General features: G+C 39.7%; 1 protein-coding gene across 1 annotated transcript in view; it reads left to right on the top strand.

Moving 5' to 3' along the window:
* Window positions 1–22,532, top strand: part of agbl4 (AGBL carboxypeptidase 4) — a gene marked incomplete at both ends in the record, with an annotated part of 285,820 nt that overhangs the window by 137 nt on the left and 263,151 nt on the right. The window contains 2 exons of the mRNA XM_083940174.1: window positions 1,500–1,618; window positions 21,144–21,268. Of these exons, the coding sequence (XP_083796300.1) occupies window positions 1,500–1,618; window positions 21,144–21,268 (244 nt within the window). The remainder of the gene's footprint in view (window positions 1–1,499; window positions 1,619–21,143; window positions 21,269–22,532) is intronic.

Genomic DNA, 22,532 nt, shown 5'->3' with positions numbered 1-22,532 from the left:
GGCTCGCTCCGTGTCTTTATATTGACGCTTACGTGAAGTGTGCTAACCTCCTCGCTAGCAGGTACAAGGATGTAAACAAGAGTCATGTCACCAGCTTGTTATGAGCTAGCATTGCTAATGTAAATGTTGAGTGCCTCTCAGAAAATATGTTACTTTAGAAAACTGCTGGCGTGTTAACCACTTCGGTAGGACGAGAGGTGGTGCAGGTGTATTAACTATGAGTATCTGCTAGCTAGCTATGTTACCTACATTATCAGGAATACCTCCTTCAGTGAGCTGCTGAGAAGTTAGCTAATGAGCTAGCCGTAGGTACTGCTGTAATTTATTTTGTACGTCACCCTCCTTAATTAAAGCCATCCCTGAACAAATTTCCACAAATGATTAGCACCACTTTATTGATAAATACATGACAGACTTAAACCTTAAATGAATGTACATAACACTATCTTTAAATACAAGTACTAATATTTAAGTAAAAACCAAGTTTGTGATATGGGATTTATTTATTCATGAGTAAAGATGGGTTTAGAACTACCCAATAATGTTTTTTTCTCTAATTCACTAAAATACAAACCTTTGGTTATACCTCTATTGTCTTGCAAAAAAAAGAATAATAATTTGGTCTTTAATATGCAACTCACAGGCAAAAGTGATTGAGGTGCTTGAAGAAAAGCGTACTTCTTTTCAGTCAGTTATGTTTTCTAACAGTGCCATGAAACTGCATTGTGTGGATAACAGATTACAAACTGGCCGAATAAAATGAAAGACAATTTTACAAGTCAATCTTTGTTTTAAATCAAGGTATTTACTTATTTGTTTTGGAAATAGACAATTGTACAAACACATACAAAAATTGAAATGCATTGAACGTAAACATAATTAAAACAAATTAAAGAAAAACACAGACCAATCAGAATGACAGTTTCCTTTCAATTGCACACCACCAGTTAAAGGCTGTTGTCAAGTATTAAATTAAAGAGGAAAAGCTAATCTTTAAACCTTGTAACCCTAAGACTAAAATATATATAGTTATAAAATAAAAGGTATGAGTTACTTTTTGTTTTATGCAACAAAAAACAAAGTGACACATTCAAACAACATTGTTTAGATTGTTCATTTGTGCTGCAAACAAAAATAAAAAATTCTTTCAACCGTCATGTGTCACTGCATTTTGCACTGCAGATCAACTGTTTTTTTTTTTTTTTTTTTTACAGTTTAAAGTCGACATATTAGGTTTCTCACTCTAAGGTGTGATTTGAAACTTTGAAATAATATGTAGTAATTGTATAAGGTCCTGCATAGAAGTATATGTTTTTACTTTAAGGTCAACAATATCTCAATATGTTATTCTGCATGACAAATTATTTATCAACAGGCCAAGGGCTAACATCCTTTAAAATTAAGTTAGAAAAAAAGCTTTATACAGTAAACACATTTTACATCTTTGGATAAAGTGAGACTCATCTTATTCCTACATATATGCCTTGTTCTTCAGGCAGTGAAACTGGGGGAGAGGAGGCCTTGGTGGGGAATGTGAACAAACTGATGGTGAGCCCACCAGGTTACTCAGGAGCTCCGCGCAAAGGACATCTGGTCTTTGATGCTTGCTTTGAGAGTGGTGAGTAGAAAAGTTATAAAAACATCAAATCAGTAAAATAAGGTGGGAGTTGTTCTTTTCGTATAGGTGACACAACCTTATTTTGTATTAAGTGTCACCAGTACCATCAGTGGTGGCTGCAAATAATTAAATCCTAACCAAGTAGTTTAGTTTGAATTCACAATGTTAACCATTAAATGTCCTGGAAAACACTGAGCCATTCTAGGAAAGACTTTAATGTGCAACCGCATTGTGTTCAGTTTGTAATATAAAGCATGTATTGTGACATGTATGACTCAACTGACCAAAAAATCAGTTTAATGTCACTTCCAACGCAAATAAGGCTGAAACCCCTTCAGTCAGACACATAGTTGTTTTCACTCATAACCCTTCATTTCTATACAATTTTCTAGCATCTGCTTTTTCTGTGTTTTGCATCTCATGTTCCAAAAACTGCACTCTCGACTACAATCCATCCAATCAGTAGCTCATACAGAAATGCCTTTGTTTATTAAAAAACTGGAAATACTTCAGCTAGAATTCTCATTACAGGTAGATCAAATAAATTTGACCGCAGTACACGGGTAGAATTTACCCTTTGCATTGGGTGCCATTTCAAACTTGTGCTGACATTAAGGTCCTTCTTTTGAATTGAAGTCTACAGCACCACCTTATGTATCCATATCCATATCTTATTATGAATAACTAAAATATATGGAATACTGTATTCCATATATTTTACTTATTCATACAGTATATAATATTTATAATATATATATGCGTAGATTAGTCAACTAATCGCTCTAAATGACGACCACTGGTCAACCAGGAAAATCATTGGTCGGGGGAAATCCTAGAAGTTAATATCCAGTGTCATTTCTCAATGGCCTTTATTTGCCACTTTTTCTGACAACTGAATGGCACAACAAGGCAAATAAAGTAGTTTCTCACCACCGTCAAGGTCAGTTGGTTAGAGTCACACACAGGCACACACTCAGGCACACAAGTAGGCAGAGTAAATCAAGGAATCAGCTGGTCCCTCTTGGACGGAATCTCTGTTTGGAGATTAGGTTCAGATGGCCCTCAGATTTCATATTTTCACACACAAGTCCATTTTGGTCTCTGCAGACTGATATGAGCTTTGACTTAACCCCATTCACTTTCTGATGCCTGGCCTTGGTGTCATGTCAAAGTTGTTCTCCAAAGTAGATTTTTACTATAATGTTGTCTTCGATTGTTCTTCAGAGAGTTAGCGAAGAAGTAACGTTTTCTTACAATTGTCACATGTCCTAAGCCTACTACTCATTAATTCACAAGAGGAAAACCAATCATGTTTAGGTATGTAAAGTGATATGTAGGGAAACCTAATCCACAGTTATGCACACAGAGGCATATGAAGAAGAGTACATATAGTATCGAGGGGGTACAGATTTAAATATGTTACATTAGGAGGCCTGTGCAGAGATATCAGTGTGGTGATTGCCCTGTTTTTATATAAATTTGTCTTTTTTTCCCCCGGATGTCATGGCCAGGGCAGCTGGGACATTGATTAATGGGCACCGAGCTTCCACACTGAGATCAGCTAACATACCAGTGTCTCTGAGTCCGGATGTATCTCCTGAATGATTTATGGAATTGATATTAATCTCTTTCCAGTAAATGCATTACTAAAGTTAGAATGGGGGATGAATCGATGTTTGCCAGCTAATGTCAAATTAATGTTGCTGTTTCATTTAAGCATTAGTGATTTTGTCCGTCTTACTTTAAGGTGGGCCTTGATATCAGTGCACAATAGTTCTTTTACAGTGTAGTTTATAAGTAAAATGTTTGTGGATTTCTTTGGCATATAAGTGTACAATATGTTTTACTGACATTTAATGAAATAGAAATCTTGAATTCATACTAGAAAATGCAAAAAATGCAAATTTTAAAAACACAAATGTATTAGTGGAATATAATATAATATAATATAATATAATCAGTTGCTAAGTTATATTGTATAACTCAAACTTAACAACTGTGGAAGATTGCCTTTGCTCTTTTTAGTTTTGTTTTAATGAGGTGAAACTTTAATATTATATACAGTAATAGTCAAATGTTGGTAGAATAAATGTTTTTAATCAGGGGAGTGGTTTGTATTTGGCTACTTATCCATATTATTTCTGAACGTTGGTTCAGATTTTAAGATTTCTAGGTTCATATAACCAGGAGCATGCCATGTTGTTTTTACAGTAGATTTAGTGCCAATATATTCACACTTGATAAGACAGTGCGTATACCTGAAGTATCAGTAAGGCTTATAGAATGAGCTTCTATTTTCACACATACAGTCTGATATCTGTGATACCAATGACAGGAAGGAAATTGGAGACTGGTGTGTAAGCTCCTGTCTCTTGTAGTGCATGTTGGACAGGCATGCATATTTCTCAAAGCTACTGAAATGGTCTTTCATGACAGTCTATGTGTATTTTATTCCTCTCAATCCAGATTGAATGGCCGAAACACAATATTTCAAGCAGACGTTTTCATTTGAAATTTATGCAGGCCTATAACTCAGTGAGGTTTTGTGCCCCCCTTTTTTCCTTCCCTTTGTCAACAGCTATCTGCATCCCATGTACATTTTCATAAAGCACAGATTTTATTTTGTTGGGTTAGTATAGCACAGAATAAAATCTAATTGGTTTATTAAAATAGACAGTGGTTATATAAGCTGTTTGCCAAAGGTATAAAACCTCATTTACATTTAGATGAGGCTTAATTCACTTTGTTGTCAGCCCTATGCTGATCAAGTCAGTGATGGCCCTCAGATTTACATACAGTAGGTGTCTCAGCCAACAGGTCTTCTATTCTGAACCATTAAAAGCATTTTCCCATTTCTGCTTAAAGATAACATACAGTAGAATAATGAACCTGACTATCTAGTGTTTTGTAGAACTTCAACATTTTGACTATTTTCTTCAGTCATTGTTAACCTTAGTTATTGATTTAGTTGACTGTGTAAGGAGCAAAATGCAGATGTTCATTAAACCCCATATGCAAATAGAGTTTGACTTGTTGAGATCATCTTCATGCTACTTGGGACAATGCAAAATCATGGCAGAGAATGGAAGATTTTGTTAATCTGAAAACATTAAGTCTTGGCCTATTGTTGTGTATTGTGTCAAGAGGCATAGATTTATGAAAGTGATAAGAGAAGCCTAATTGTTTTTTTAGAGTGAAATCCAAATGACATTCTTATCTTGTCTTGTCACATTTGTTTCGTCACACGCTCCAACTGTTGACATTTTCGGCTCAGTCCCAAATTATTTTGTGGGTGGATCCTCACAATGTCGCTGAGTAAAGTACCATCTGTCTGTACAAAAGATGACACTGGCAGTGGGCACATATTGTTTTACTGCACCTCTGGACCCTGCACCAGATGTAATTAAGCACTCATTGATTAGTCAGACTGCTCTCTGCTGACAATGACTTGCATGGTCAAAGAAATTCCCCGGGTGTGACGAGTGTTTAATGGAGTCCATTGATAAGCACAACTCATAGACTCATCTGACTTTACAATCAATTTTCTCAGTAGAATCCAACTTATAGGGCTGTCTGGAAAAAAGATGTGCATATCCCGGCATTTCTTTCAGTAAGGACCCAAATAGTCAAGGCTTTGTGAGACTGTGGGGCTTTTCAAACTTGATTCTAACCACGTTGCCTAGGTTTGAAATGGATGGATATAGCCCATATGTTTTCTTCGTTGGTCAGCAGTCATGGAAGGGAAATTGATAATTGCTAATTGCCCATACAGCATCCAATACTGGAAAGCGGCACGACCCTTCATGTCCAAAAACGCCCCTGTGGACACGTACCACTAGGTTGCTTACATGACTTGTGTATCTTGTCATATCTTGTCGAACAGAGAAAATCAGGCGTTAAATAAGCATGGCAAAACTGTACAGTAGACCTAGGTCAATTATTTCTGATGTCTTATCCAACCTATTCATGTCAACATAAGAGCTGCTAAAGGAATAAAGCAATATTCTCTCACACTCCTTCAAATGCCTTACGTAACTTAGATAGTTTAGTATTGTATTTGTGTTCCTCCTATTTCCCTGTTTTCTGTCAACATCTTTTTCACTCACTATAATCTTCATTGTATTTTCATTTAAAATAAGACATTGTTGTTTATTGTCGTCATGTTTAGAGATAATTTTGTATTGTGAGTTTAACCATGGCTAAATATGCAGTAAAATATCACACATACTGTACATAAACTGTTCAGTTAACACTCACCACTGGCCTGTTGATCAGCAGAGAAGTTTCCTCTTCTGACATTATAGACCTCAGAGAATCGCTCAAGCACTTCATGGATTTGCTGTGCAGATTTTAAATCACCCCTCAGTAATGATAATTGATGAAGAAATATTTTCTCTTATTGTCGCGATAAAGAAAATAGTAAGAAAAAGAGGCTGCCAAGAGATAAGTAATGAGGATAAATGTTGAAGAAAATATTGCTACTATTTACTGATGATGAAGGTTTTGTTGCTTTTCCCTTTTTGCTTTTTTTTCTCCCTTTAATTTTCTCTTTCCTTTCTTCCAACACTGAACAGTGTATTTAATCTGTCCGGCCTTATCTTTTCCCAGAAATGGTTATGTTGCAGTTGCACAGTCCCTCTAAAGAATGACTGATTAGAGCTGTGGCTAAAGCAACATTTACAGAGCAAAGGCAGAGAGATAGGACCATAGAGCAAGAGAGAGATGGTTGTGAAGGGGACAAGAAGAGAAAGAAGTACAGAACAAAATAATAATATGAACACTGGGTGACTGGGTGGTTTGAAGCTGGTCGGGGGAGAATGCAGTCGAGCTTGTCAGAAGATATTTATATACTCAGTGCCCCATGAATCAGGGTAGTTGAGTTTCCATTGATTAAAGAAGAGGGAAACGTTTTTACAATCAAGCTAGATGCTCAGAATGAGTGGCTTTGGAGAGGCCTGAGTTTGCTGCAGTATACAGCTCTCTGTCTCGCATCGCCTCCCTCTATGGTGAAACAACCCAGAAGGAGCAGCCCAAGGATGGAAATACACTTTTTTTTTGTCAATGTAATTTATTTTATTTTATTCAACATGAATATAATTTAGATATTCCTCCCCACACATGAAGATGTGAATTGTGCACTCACATGGCCCTTTGGTTGTTGAATTTTGCACTTTACTGTATTTTTGTATAGCTCACCAACCTTAGATTGCTCTAACTCTTATGGGCTTTCCAAAACAAGATCCATTCGTCTGAGTGGGAGGGAGCGCTCCTGACATCTGATGTATTGAGAAGCACTCCCAGTCTCTCTGTCTCTCTTACATGTCCTTGGCAGCGGAGAAGCTTCACTGCTCAAATCACTAAATGGCCTCTCCAGTTTCCCTTTTAGCAGTTTTCTCTCCTCTCTCTCTTTCTTTTAAGTCAGGAGTAGAGCATGGAGATAAATTTGAGTTGTCTAGGGACTGCTGGCAAGACCATTGCTTTTGATTTATGCTATTTATTGTCCATTTGTATCCAAAAGAGATTACTCTTTATTATTATTGTGTTTTTTTATTATCGTGATGTCCTATCTATGGCTTTCTTCAGGCATATTTAGTCAGTTTTATGTCCTTTTTTGTGCTATATCATACCATGCGAGTTGGGATGTGTCATAAAGGTTTGACCCTGAGGGAAGCTTCTAAACCAGGGCATTGCTAAGCGCGAAGCCTTTAAAACAACTATATATTTATACGGATCACATGACTACTTGTATGTGAAAGGGGTTGCTTGACAAACCCATACAAAATATTCACTATAGCTCCCCTAAAGGTCTAAAGAGTGCTTATCTTACAGCTCATTGTTTAGATTTTCTAACCATGTTCACTCGCTCTATCAATGTCCGAAAACTCATCCTGTGCTACCTGCTCATCATCAAAAAACAGAGTGAAAAGGTTAGTGACTAGCTGGTGGAAATATCCGGCTCTTTAGCTAGATAGGAGCAGAGTAGGTGGTCGGTTGTTGTGAGCAAAACAGAGCTAAAAGAGAGTGAATATTGGACTTGTCATAGAAACTTAAAACGTCATGTTATTGTTGTGTTTATAGCTGTTTTGTGTTGCCCCCAGTGGCCAAAGCATTAGTTATTGTAGGTTTAATGATTAAACATTCAACTTTTTCTCAACAGCATGTTTGTTGTTCCGTCTCTATCTTAATTTGCATGTCTGAGCACAGCAAACACTCCAAAGGTGGTCAATCAGAGAATTACAATAACTACAAACAACAATCTTTCTGCCTTTATCTCATGGCTTCATGGGGGCCCGACTGAGTGTTTTGCCATGGTGAGAGGCCTTGGGAGGTGAGAAGTCATATCAGTAGAATTGCATGAAATGCAGAGCAAATGCAAACAGAGCTATAATCTGTCTGACACCTGGGCCTGTTGCATATGGTCACGTCTAATCACTGACTGAACACATTGGCTCGCTTGTGCTGGTCGGAGATGCTTCCTCTGCCAGGAAGTAGTACAAACAACCTCAGTGTTGTGGAAGTTAATTGTTGATGGTTGTGATATGAGCCAGAGACCCATCCAGCACCTCATCTTCTCAAAATGTCACCAAATGCTAGCAACAGCAAGCTGTTTTGGAAATTTTGAGATTATCAACTGTATGTATACACGGCGTGGCTGTGAGAGTTGGAAAGGTTGAGAGAATGAATATTCAGACACTTGATATTATAAGAAATAGCCTATATTTAACAAAAATTGGCGTTGTTGTTACTTCAATCATATTGAAGGATGTGGTGTGACGCAAAAAGATTTAACTTTGTTGTTGTTTTTAAATTCGAGCTTTAGGCTATTTTGTGTTCTCAATGTATTTTGGAACATCACTATTCATTGGCTCAGGGCCTGCCTCTAGCATCGTGACACAAGTATGTCGTAAGTGAAAATGGCTGTAACTAGATTTCTGCATTGCACAAGTGGTGCTCGCGCACAGGGCTCCAGTGACTCATCCAGTTATTAATTTTGAAGCAATTTCTGACGCCATAAACACAGTTTCAGAACGCCTCATTTTTCATCCCAGTCAAGACTGTAGTGTTTAGGAAAATGGTGAGGATTTGTGATGCTTTACCAGTTCATGTGATTTCAAGATGCCTGTGTTTATTCAGCTGATTTATTTAGAAAACGAAGAAGATCAGCTTCATTGATGTGCCAGGGTTTGTTTGACAACTGTTCGCAGAACAGAATTCACAAGTTCATGTACAGAATATGCTTATACAGTGAAGGGTGAAATACTGATGGGAGCAGAATTTTGATAGAATACACTTTGGTCTGAATCCAGGTCTACTGCTCAAAGTAAACAGTATTGAAATTCACTCCTCGAGGGCAAATGCTGCTATCAGGATTTTTTTCTGTGGACATTTCAGACTGCACGTATAGACCAAAGTGAACATGTTGGAATGGGCTCTAGGTTTAAGAGTGATTAAAATGATATCTATTTTAGTTTTTAGAGGTTCTCAGATGTTTAGCCTCAGTGTAAAAAGTGTAACATTCACTTGTAATTCCTCTGAATAAAGGTTCATTGGCAAAGGTTCATTGGCAAGGATTTATACATAACTTTTTTCAATTTTTCAAAAGTAGAGATGTCTGTACCTGTAATCAGACTGTGAACGACATTATAATAGTAAAGAAGCACTCATATAGGCGATAATTGTTTAATCTTCAGTACAAACTATTAAAAACTGTATTTAAAAAATGTTGACATATTATTTATTTACACAACCAGCAGACATGTAGCAGCGTTAGCTTTAACTTGGAGTTGTGATTCTTGTCACCTGATGATTCGATTTGGTTTTCATCTATTAGAATAAAGCAAAACAGTAAAGTTGCAGGAGTATAGGGTGAGGGGGTCACTTCTGTGGGCCATCCAACCTCTGTACACTCAAAGTGAGAGCTGTGTCTGGATCCTCGGCAGTAAGTCGGATTCGTTCCCAGTGGGGGTTGGCCTCCGCCAGGGGTGCGCTTTGTCACCAATCCTGTTTGTGATTATCATGGACAGGTTATTGAGGTGCAGTCGTGGTGGGGAGGGGTTGCAGTTCGGTGGGCTGAGGATCTTGTCTCTGCAGACGATGTGGTCCTGATGGCCTCGTCGGTCAGTGACCTTCAGCAGTCACTGGATCGGTTCGCAGCAGAGTGTGAAACGGCTGGGATGAGGATCAGCACCTCTAAATCTGAGACCATGGCTCTCAGCAGGAAACCGGTGGATTGTTTACTCCAGGTAGGGAATGAGTCCTTACCCCAAGTGAAGGAGTTCAAGTACCTTGGGATCCTGTTCATGAGTGAGGGGACAATGGAGCGTGAGTTTGGCCGGAGAATCGGAGCAGCGGGGGCGGTGTTGCAGTCGCTCTACCGCACCGTTGTGACGACAAGAAACGAAGGCAAAGCTCTCGATCTACCGGTCAAGTCATTCCTACCCTCACCTATGGTCATTAAATCTGCGTCATGACCGAAAGAACAAGGTCGCGGGTACAAGCGGTCGAAATGGGTTTTCTCAGGAGGGTAGCTGGAGTCTCCCTTAGAGATAGGGTGAGAAGTTCAGCCATCCGTGAGGAACTCAGAGTAGAGTCGCTGCTCCTTTGCATTGAAAGGAGCCAGTTGAGGTGGTTCGGGCATCTAGTAAGGATGCTCCCTGGGCGCCTTCCAGGCACGTCCATCTTGGAGGAGGCCTCGGGGAAGACCCAGGACCAGATGGAATTATTATATCTCCACACTGGCCCGGGAACACCTCAGGATCCTCCTGTTAAAGCCGGTTAATGTGGCCCGGAAAAGGAAAGTTTGGGGTCCCCTGCTAGAGCTGCTGCCCCCGCGACCTGACCCCGGTTAAGCAGTTGAAGATGAGTAATGAGAGTAAAGTTGCACTCCAGAAAACCAAAACAATGAGCTGTAAGATGCTTACATTTTTCAGTAAGCTGAGGGAACTGCAGGGTCTGGTAAAAATTCTGTGTGTATGTAAGTGACCCCTTTCACATTAGGCATAATTGTTTGGCCACTTGCTATCGGACAAATATTGATTAGTGCACCTTAAAGAAACTGTCTATGCTGATGGTGTCTGTGTTTTTGTTGTTATGTTGGATACAATCTGGGATATGAATTAAGTGTTGACTAAGTTTGGATCAATTCAGCAACCTTGGCATAGTATAGTCAGGCATTAGAAAGGAAAAACATGCTATTTGAAAGTAAGGATCACAAATGGGGACATATTGTAACAGACAACATTTATACCCTCAAAGTCAAAATAGACTCATAAAATGGCAAGATAAACATTTGCTGGTCACAGTAATGGTAATTTCTGTGATCCAGCATGGTGTTTGTAATAATACAAAACTGTCGTTTAAGTACTTTTAGTTTGACACCTCCACTCCACTGACTGAGATTGTCTCCCATTGCTCAAGTTTATTGGCACCTCCCCATCCTAACCTTATTATGACTTTAACTACAGTGTAATGCAGATATGTTAAAATACAAATACGCTCTAAGTCCTTTCTTTCTAAATTAAGTTATCCCAGTTATCATATCTGCATTGTGGAGCTAGCATCACCTGGAACCTCCTGCTGTGATGGAGAAACTTTACCCTAAGAAGCTACTTGCACTCTTCATCAATGATGAGTCATGTCTAAATTGAATTCCCAAATTATGTCTTTTAATCTTCCATATCCATTGGTATAAAAAGGGATTAGCTTGTCATAGGATGGATTCACTTTTATCGTATATTCTAGAAAAATATATATATATTTATATATATATTGCTGCATATCTTAATTTATCTTAATTGCACAATGTTGGAGTGCAGTTCCTGAAAAAAAGAGTGCTGAAAAATTCCATTTTCTTCTGCCAAGGCTTTTGAATGGCATTTAGTACTGCCTTTTCCTGCTTTTTTCTTTTTTTCTTTCTTTCTGAAAAGCTGGAATTGCATTGACAGTAGCAGCACTTAGTGTAATTCCCTAGATTGAAAAGCTGTTCCACAATGAGAGATTTCCTCTGCGTTGCTCCTAACTGTTGGAAAACCCACCCTGGGATTTACAGACATCCTCTCTCCTGGATTTACTTTTGCCACTCCACCTTTTAGCCTGTTAAATATGGACCAATCTGATTCGCACACAAAATACTGGACTAGTCAAGCAAATAAATATAAACACCACTGGTTAATTAAATTACAAGAAGGATTCTGGACATTAGAGATTAAGATCCATTGTTTTAAGTACAGACAGTGGTCCTGCCTTTGACCAAATACAGCGAACTCCAGGTCAAGAGAAATTCAGTGCTGTACCTCATTTGAGAAACTGCTGTCCATTTTGAGATGATTTGTTTGCTCTTGAATAGCAGGACATAGACACTGGAAAGAACACAGTCTTTGTTAGAAGAATACACTTGCTTTTTGTCTAGTTCTCCTGCATTTACGATGACTGATGTTTTCTGTTCATTTTTTTTCTTGCTGACCTATTGGTTATTGGCCAGTGATTTCTTGCCTCCCTTGTTTCTCTTCTTTTCTTGCATCGGCTCCCTGTGTTCCTGAACTCATTACAGAGCAATCAGCCCCAGGCGTTGAAGTGTTCACCCAGAGGGAGCAATAACTGTAAATAAACACTACTGCAGGCTCTCCGATAACATGTTACCAAGATGATAACAGCCCTTCTTAGCAGGCCTGTTGACCTTCTCCTTGCCTTAGGCTTGCCAAGGACTCCTCAGCTCCCTACGCTTTTATCTCCTAACTCTCCTCCACCATTGGAGCCGCTGGAAAGATTACTACTGAGGAAGAGAGTAAAAAGAAGGAGGGAGTTACACCAAGAGAATATAGAGCGGAGAAAAGCGATGAGGGAGAGTGCTTGGAGAAGAAGACACAAAACAAGATAGAACAACAAAGAGACGACCTGGGCAGTTGTCCCTCAGCCAGTGCCGCCTCCTTCTCTGTCTGTCCTCAGTCTTTGTAGGGCTCAACATAATTAACTTGTTGAAAGATAGCATGGAATTGGAACAGACTTGTGGCCACCAACACACAGGACATACCAAAAGGAAAAGATAAAGAGAGAGAGAGAGGGGGAGAGAGTGATGGGCAGAAGGGTGGACAGAAAGAATGTGACATAGAGAGGATGAGAACTGAGGGATGGTGGTGCCTAATTTCGGATAAAAACATCATCCAACCAGCTAACCCACTGTTTTAGGCTTGAGAAACAGATAAAAGTGAAGATTGCAATTCCTCATGCTTCACTCCCCAATACTAATGCAGAGCGTCTGACAGTAGCATGTCCAGAGCTGTGGGGCTAAAGCACTGTCTGGATGAGATTGATAATACAATTAAGCCAGTCCCAGTATGAATGCATCACTTTGACCCATCACTACACCAACCGCTTCAGATGGAGCATACCAGTCTAGCTCTAGGGTCTTTTGGACGGAAAGAAATACAATTATAAAAGGCTAGCAAGAAAATGTGTTCTCTTTAGAATGTGCAGGCAGGCCTGTACATCATCAGATATGTGTGGGCTGCCTGCATATCTCACTGGTGTCCCCGGGCCCAGCTTTCTTAATCTATATTGAAACGAGGAGCTCACTGGAGCATAGATGGACTCATAACAATATGATTTTTCCCCTTATTTTCCCCTCTTATTGTTTGCTCTTATCCTGGTTTTGTTGCATATTAAGATTAATTTCAAAACTATTTTCCACATAATGTTTACAAATAGAATCACTTATTGTGTGTGGCTATGTAACACATCAGACAAGATTGTTTTAGATATTAAATTTAAATGAAAATGTATCTTAATATTCAGACAATATTGTGTACCGCAGAATATCCAGTAAGGGGCCATGGTTTTTAAACAGAACATGTTCTTATTGGGGCTGTTGAATTAAACTTGTTTATAGCGAGTTAACGCAAATTCCTCTTAAGGCCACTCCTTTTTTTGACCTGCGATTACGAAATACCACTTGATGGCCAAGCATACAGCTGATTCAACAAACTTTCAACAGCAATAGCTAAATGGGTGGCTACAGTTTGCAGGCTAATTAACATTGTGGAGGACGAGGGTCTGCTTGAAATAATTCACATTGCAATGTTTATGATTAATGTGCGATTGATTCTTTTAAGGGTGTGTGAGTATTGTATTATAATTGTATTATCATCTTGAGTTTCCCAAGCAACCAGCAGAGACTCCAGGAAGTGACCGAGAAATAGCCTGCCACCTTAGTCCCTATATAACCACATCTTGAAAATTGTATGCTATGCTATACTATGCTAAGCCACCCAGCTGCTAGCCATAGCTTCATATTTACCGCAGAAATTAGTGATAAAAGTCGTTTTATCTAACTCTGCAATAAGCATATTTTTCAAATTGTCTGATTATTCTTTTAAGATGGACTTGAAAAAGATCTAACCCACAGTTTGAACCTTTTTAAAAGATAAACTACAGTTTAGTGTACATGTTAGGTAGTTAGATTGAGGAAACTTGGAGGTGACCTCTTTAATCTTGCCTGCAGATGAAGTGATAAGGCATCAGGGGAGAAGGCAGGCTTTAAGAAGTCATGAGGCAGGAGATTGATGTTGCCTCTGTGACAACTTGCCTTTAGTAGACGGGGAGAGAGAGACGGTGAGAGAGAGGCAGAGAAAAACCAGACGTTTACCTGCAGGTCTAAACTGAGACCCTTTCACTATGGCTGCTGCTGCTGCTGGCTGGAATCAATTCTATCTTTATCAGTCCCCCTCTTCTGTGTCCAGGAATCCTCCTCACACTGCAGAGCAGCCGGGGGGAAAACTGATGTGTTTTCCAATAATGAAATGGAACACAGCAAAAAATAAGTTTAAAAAGGTGTCTGGCTGGTCTCTCTCAGCAGTACAGCACTATTTTAATCTCTTGTCTGTTGTCTAAACACAGTTTTGGCCATGCCTATTCCAGTCAAAAGAAATTTAATGTTTTATCTGGCGTGGGTGGATGTGCGTGTCTATCATAGACTTTAAAATATGGACAAAGAGCCAGAAGTGGCAGGTGCTGCCTGCTCCAAGCTAATCCAAAAATGGGCAAAGAGGTGGGGTGTGGTGGAGCTGAGGTGGGTCAAATAAAGCCAAGTTCAAAGCTACCAAGCTAGCGAATGCTAACAAGCTAGCTAGACTACTTCACCAAGAGGGGGAGGAAAGTTGCAGATGGCAGCCTGGAGACAGAGTTACTTAGGGGCTGTATCAACTAGAATTCATTGCAAACTTCAGCACTGGGGGTCAGGCAGGATGCCAGGTGCAATGCTGGGTCTAACCTGTGTACGGCAACAACAAGTCGGGGTACTGCGGTTTGACTGCATGGATTTGAGTTTCTACAGTGGCTACAGTCTCCCTCCCCCTGGTCAATAAACACCATGAATAGAATCTAATTCTTTGGGAAACACTGTACTTAATACATTTCTAACAAACAACTTGAAGCAAATCAATTCACCTGGATTCAGATTACCCTGACATAATATTTAGATTATAAGTCCCCGGACCACTATTTCAAACAGTGCACATTCATGATTTTGACACTGATAGAAGTCCGTGGAGGACCACGGATGCTGCTCTCACCCACGCGGGTGCCGCGCGGCACAGCTCTATTTTCACACAGCTCATCTATTTTTCTCTCTCTAAACAACTTTAAACATGATAAAAAGCAGTCTGATGCCGCAGAGCAACCGTGTAGTCCTTTTTTAAAATTTTACATTCAAATAAATCAATGAAATCAACGTGTATCCATGATCCTTTAGTTGAAACAATCTTGGTAATTAATTCAGTTAATATAGCCTCCGTTTCCCAACCCTGCATAACCAACTGCATTATCACCTGGCAAAACTCAATATGCACACAGAGAAGATGGCAGCAACCACATGCTACTGACAGAGTCTGTGTAGCAGGTAAAAAACCCTGCTGTGCCCCGCCTACATACGCTGTGTGTCCGTTTCTCATGTATATAGGCTGTTACAGGCATTCCAAAGCTTCAATAATGGTGCAGGGATGCAAAGACCTGGAAAAGCTGACCAACTAGAGCAGCCTAGACTAAAGAGACAGGCGATAAAACAGAGCATTTCAGACAGAGCGTGAATACAGGTAAATTCAAACAGATAGTAGAGAAGAGAATTTTGAACATTGCAATATGTAAACATATTCTAGTATAAACCCAAAATACAAGTATTAACCTGAAAATAAGCACAATAGGTCCCCTTTAATGTAGTTTTCCAACATATTAGGGAGAATGTATGTGATCAAGCCTGTGTGTGAAAATATGTTAGATAAGGACATGACAGCCGACACATCTGCTAAGTAGGTAGCACTGTAACCACAGAGTCTATTTCATTTTGAAACAACTGCCTATTACCATTATAATGGCTGGTTGTGTGAGTGAGTTCCAACTCAGGCCTGAGGCATGCAGTCCTGCTGCTGCTGCTGCTGCTGTACGATGATCCATCTGCATGGCAGTAACCATCCATCCAGTGCATAGCTACAGGCTGCAGGCCGGCCCATTGTGTGGGCTGAGCACTGTGACTGCTCCCTCTTGTACCTCCATAATGGGATTACATTAGCCAGGTTCTTCTGCTCCACCCCACACCCCCACCCCCCTCTCTCTCCCCCTTACACACACACACACACACACACACACACACACACACACACACACACACACACACACACACACACACACACACACACACACACACACACACACACACACACACACACACACACACACACACACACACACTCGTCTGTGAGCCCATGTGTGAATGACTGACTGTTCACTTGGCCACCTCATTCTTGCACCCTGTTTACTTGCCTATGGCCCTATGTAATGATGCAGGTTTGATATCTATTTTACAGATACTTTTGTTTTTAGCACAATCATATAGATAGTGTGATATGATTTCCATCTTTCTTGAAAATGAGTCTGCCTTTTTTGCTTTTTTTCCCCTCATTTCATCGGTGTGTGTGAGAGATAGAAAGACGAAAGGAGAGGAAGAAGCAGAGAAACAAAGACAAAGATAGAGAGAGACAAAGGGATTTGTTCAGGGTTTTCCTCCCAGAGACGCTGTCATGTGTAAAATCTTGTTCAGAACCAGCTATTGTGTTTTGTTGGGTTGCACCAGCAGGTCTAAGCTGTTCGTTGAAAACCAATTTGTTAATGTCTAAACGCTGCACTAGTTTTCCCTCAAGGACAAAGATTGATATGCAACATAACCTGCCAAGACACCACTGAAGAAGAATATAGAGAGCGATGATACTCAAGAGGAATTCTGCAAGAGATCTCAAGGACTAGAAACTATCTTTTTTCCTCTTCCTCATACAGTACAGTAGTCTCTGTGTGTAGTTGATTAGCTTCACTTACACTAACACAGTCTGTCTGTTCCATAAACCCAAAACCAAAAATAATTCTTGACAAATCTGGTGTACTGGGCATCACTTTTGAAACATTATACAGACTCAAAAATGTATCTTTGCTTTATCTAGTTTGACTTTAATGCTTTCAGAGGTTTCAGAAAAATCAGTTGGCCGTTTATGTTAGTTAAATGCTAAATGATATGGGATTGATTAAAAGGGTTACACTACCAACCTACCAAAGCTTTGAATCTAGAGGTAGCCACCATAAAATTAAAACGGGGATCAATGGCGTGTCATATCCCTCCTTCTCCGCGGGCTGAACATGTAATTCTCACATTCAGGCTGCAGCCATCTCTCAAGTCAGGCCTTCCAGCATCAGGCTCAATAACGCAGCCGTCCATGGCTGCTGTCTATTGCTACCCAATTCTACAGCCTTCACAAGTAGAAGAAGACAAATATCAGTAATTTTTTGGCTCCTCTGCAGATGTTTTACCACTTGGTTCCATGATTGTATGCATATTAGTTAATTTGGGGTTTTCAACAATGAGCGATATATAGGTATTTGAATTAGAAATGTTTAATTGGAGTGAAGAAAGTGTGAGTGAGTCTTTTGCTTATGCTGCTCAGCTTTGCTAACCTGCCGACAAATCTCAACAGATGTGTGATGGAGGGACCTCCATTTAGCTGTTTCTATACATTTTTTCTCAGTTTAAGATCAGACACCAAAGAAACCACTCGGGAAAAAAAAACACTCAAAAGAAAAAAACATTCATCTTGTCTCTCTCTTGAGAAATTCTATAATTTAATAATTTGTTTACTGTGAATTTAAATATATAGCTCCACCTTCCACGCACACTAGCAGTTTCTTTGCTGATGGTTGTGCATATCAGTATTCACAACAGTGAGTAGCACCACAGGCTGCCAGAGGGCCTCAGAAGGAGCCTTTAGTAGTCTTATGTCACACTTTTCCTTAAAGAGTTCTTTTGTGCATGAACTCCTGTAAGGTAACAAAGACAAATACAGTATATTGGCCTAATTTACAACAAATTCATTCTTAATTGTATGAATATTACTCAAATGTGTTGTGCATTGTTTACCTTTTGTAACTACTGTGTGTCACTTTGAAAACAAAGTAAATTATTTTAGTTTTTATTTCTGCATCATCTCTTACAGTATTTGAAGCAACCTGTCAAACCCTCTTCTGGTGTAAGAGAATAGAGCAGTTTCTGCAACCCGTCCATACCAATCAGTAAGGAAAAATTGATAAGCATAATTTTCAGTTCATTACTAGATGACTACGTAGTTAAGCTAAAGTAAAGTATAATGATGCGATATTCACAAATCAATGTATCGATTTCTGATAATGGTTTAAAATAATACCCCCATATAAGTAATGAAAGTGCCCTCAGAGAGTTGTTGGGTTTTCATTGCTGAATAAGGTTATTAACACTGATAGAAGGGGTGCCCTTTGGAGCCCATTATCAACTTGGCCTAATAAGATGTATTTGGCAATGTGAGCTCTGTGAATAGCTGTGATGTCTCTATGAGAGATGATCGATTTGTTGACACATCTGTGTGGAACAGGTGCTGCTCTGCTGTCTATCTCCTCTCTTTGTCCGTGCTTGCTACTAACTGCAGCTGGGTCTGGTTCAACCCTCCCCCTGCTCTTGGCTTTATCTGCTTTCAATGGCTCGAGATTGCATTGCGAACCAGCCAAATGCTAGTCCCTGCCTGCTTCCCACTTCTTAACTAGCCTGCCACTGTGCAAAACAAGCTAGGGCTGGATACTACGGCTTGATTTTTCCCGGGATTGTCACCACAGATACCCCAGTTTGAAACACTTAAAATGCAAGGGCTTTCATCAGTGGACCATATGCCCAATCACCATTGTGTTACCTCAGTTGGCCACAGATAGTGACTGAACAGACATTTATTTAAATAAATAGATTATTATTATTGCTTCATGGTGTTAAGTGATAAATACAGATTAAAGTTTAAGACATGAAGCTGTCATTTTTTTCTTTTAAGGTTTTTACATTTCTAGAGTGGCAACATTTACAACTGCACATCAAAGTGTGCCTGGCCACACATAAAAGGAAGCTAGCTCAACGGGTAGGTCATGCAGTGGATTTCACACTTTTATTGGAGAATTATTTTGACAATGTCCAAAACCAACAGGAGAGAGAGCTTATCCTCACATGTATTTATAGGAACACGTGCACATATACAGACAGAAAGGCAGACATGGAATACTTCACCCTCAACATGATAATTTATGTATCCATGACTCACCCCATGTTGCTTTGAATTCTTGAAGAAAAAATGTTTTTCTTGCATACTGCCACTTTAAATAAAGATATGGCTCCCTATTACTTCAATTCATCAAGAATTTTCTTTGTTCAACCTGGAGGCATGCAAGTAAAACAAATTTCAAGGTCTCTTCAATTCAATTCTCTTCAAGAATTCAAGGTAACACGAGTGAGTGATTGATATGCCCAAGACCATTTTGAGGGTAAAGTATTCCTTTAAGTCATCTTCAGCACATGTCATTTATACATATAAAGGTTGTTTCTCAACATATAGACTTCTTCTTCTCCCCCTCTCCCTCTGACCCCTTTTATTGTCTGTATAACCTGACTTTCTAACTCTATGTTGTATGCTTCTTAAATTATAATAAGCAGAGCCTATGAATGAGTAGATGAATTACAGCAGTTGTATATTTCAGCATAGCTCAGCCACTCCCCTAACAGTTAGAGTAGCTGTCTGCAGAGAGAGTTTTTTTTGCCCAAGCATCAGTGTGCTGGAATGAGACGCCACTCACCATTCGTGCTAGCTGCGGTAGCTGTTGGTGGATGGGTTTCAAATGTCAATAAGGATCAGTCATCAGTTGATTGTTACACAATAACCTCTTGCAATGTCTTCCCTGCAGCTTGTGTGTATGCTGTTGCATGCTGTGCTGTAAAAATTGAAAATACCACTTTAAATATAAACTTTTAAACTGAAAAAAACTTTTTTATTATTGTTTCTACAGTATTTCAGAGTGCCTTGTAGTGTTCCCCACTATATAAACTAATGATATCACTTCTGTGGGTAGCCTCAGTGGAGCAGAGCAAAGAGTGTGTGTGTGTGTGTGTGTGTGTGTGTGCGCGTGTGTGTGCGCGTGTGTGTGCATGTCTTGCAGGCTGACTAGTGGATTAGCTCTGTCCAATGGCAGAAGGAGGGGGATCTACTTCGCCAGTGTGGTAGTTAGCCCATCTGTCTATAATCAGCTGTGTCTCTGTGTTTGTGCTGCTTCTATGGTACTACTTGCCACAAGGTGGTCAACTATACCCTGATGTTGAATTGTGAGGGGCGTTTAGCCTTGCAGTCTGCCAATAAACGTAACTCTTGAACAGCTGCCTGAAGTTCACTGGTCTCATGTATAGGGTTAAGAACAGGATTCAGTGAAAATAAGCTGTCAGTCTTCTTCTGTACAATTCTGGCAAGATATTTAACACGCTCTCTTCTTACTTTCCCCCCCATATTTTGACCCATCTTTGACTCTGACAATCATTCATGTTAGCATGCACCACAAAAGTCCTCTCCACATATGTGTCAACATATGAATAAGAGGATAGGAAAAGGCCTATATTTAGAATGCTTGTCATGTAAGCATCTACTACAGAGTCATTTCACAGACAGCTATGAGTATTGGAAGTGGGGAAATTGTTCCCATAGGATTAATTATACTTCCACTGATCATCTGGATCTTTTTTGTTGTGGATAGTTTTGTGTGTCAGATATGGATGACTGGAGCAACCCTGTCTGTTGGTCTTTTTGCTTCACATGTTGTGCTTTTTGCTCTCTGTGGACATTGTCATGGTTTAGAAAGACCTGTAGCCATTGTACCAGTGTAGTTAAACGTGCAGATACTGTACATACAGTAATAATACGGTACAGTAATAACGAGGAAGGAGACCACCATGTCAGTGAAGCACTATTAGTAGACACGTGACTGTTACTCAACTTTGACAGCAGATCCCCAATTTGAAGTGAGGCCATGTTATAGCATCAATTTGTCTCGATTGCCCATCTGTTTGTGAACTTTAAGGAATACAGATGAATTGTGTGATTCTATGTTATGGACTGCTCAGTTCCATTTAATGCTATTTAATACTGTTTCATTGCCTCTGCAGGGAACCTTGGCCGAGTTGACTACATCAGCGAGTTTGAGTTTGACCTCTTCATCCGGCCTGACACCTGCAACCCTCGCTTCAGAGTCTGGTTTAACTTCACAGTGGAGAACGTCCGTGAGACACAGGTCAGCCTGCTATGGTCTTGTATACCATTAATCATAAAAAAGAGCTTCTCTCCGAATTCCACTCTATCTTTGATTACACACACTTCTACTTTGAGGGTGCTAAATTGGCACCAATAAACAATAACTACCAAGTGCAGTGTTTCCTCACACTAGTGCTGTGGAAATGCCCTGAAATGTACCAAGTTTTCTTTTTACCCTATCAAAAATCCAAAGGTTTATGGTATTGTGGGTCTACTGTTACACATATAAGGGCTTTATTTAGCTAGATCTAACTTGATAAAGATATTAGTTACAGGCTTATTATTAAATGACAAAAAGTCAGAAAGGAGCTTTGGTGGCCTAGGATTAAAGGCCGTCCTATGAACATAGCACAACATACAACTAAATTTATTCGAAACCCTTGTGTGCAAAATAATAAATGTGTTGACATTGGTCACCTTAGAAGAAAGACATTTTACCCAAATGAAAAAATGTTAAGTGTCGATAATCTAGACTCATACACATTCAAATTGTCACAGCATTTCCCAGAAGGTCCTCTAACACATCTCAGTGCTTTAGAAACGTTTGCCCTTAACACCACCAAAGTTGTTTCTCCTTAGAATTGAGAAAGTCATCTATACCCTACCATGCTTCTTGTCAAAGCCTTTGAGCTTGATTCTGTCTCTAGGAAGCTCTGAGCTCCGTGGTTGGCTGACAGAGGTGGTCACATGCCACAGAGATACACTGTATGTGGGTAAAGTGAGTGTGGCTTCAGGGGGTTGGACTTTTTTTTTTAAAATATAACTTTGCAGGATAAGTAGAAGGTAAAACTGACAATGATGGTGTTTGTGTGCATACACGCTTGTCAGGCTTAGATATGAAGAGAGATATTTAGAGAGAGACATTGTGAAAACAACCAAATGTAAAGACAGATGGAGTAAGCTAGAAAAGGGGAGGGTGAAAGAGATTGATGAAAGCAAGAAAAAGATAAAAATAGAGTGATAGAAAGAAGAAAAAAGGCATGGATGAATCCACAGCATGCTGTTGCTGCTGTCTTCCTGTAGAGTGTCCAGTCCAGCCTATCTGAGCCTATCAGGCCTATCAGCCCATCTCCCTGCAGTGCTGTAGTCAGCACTAATCACATTTTATGGCTCTGAGATGAATGGGAGGCCTCGGCTTGGAGCCGGATCGATCCCAGGGCCAGATAGACCAGCACCAGCAGTCTGCAGCCTGGGCCAACAGGATATTTGCTGTTGTGGCAAATTGACAGAGAAAGTGTGAGAGA

This window comes from Echiichthys vipera (genome assembly GCF_963691815.1).
Source record: "Echiichthys vipera genome assembly, chromosome: 3".
Taxonomy (NCBI): Eukaryota; Metazoa; Chordata; class Actinopteri; order Perciformes; family Trachinidae; genus Echiichthys; species Echiichthys vipera.
This window is presented reverse-complemented; position numbering and strand designations above follow the sequence as displayed.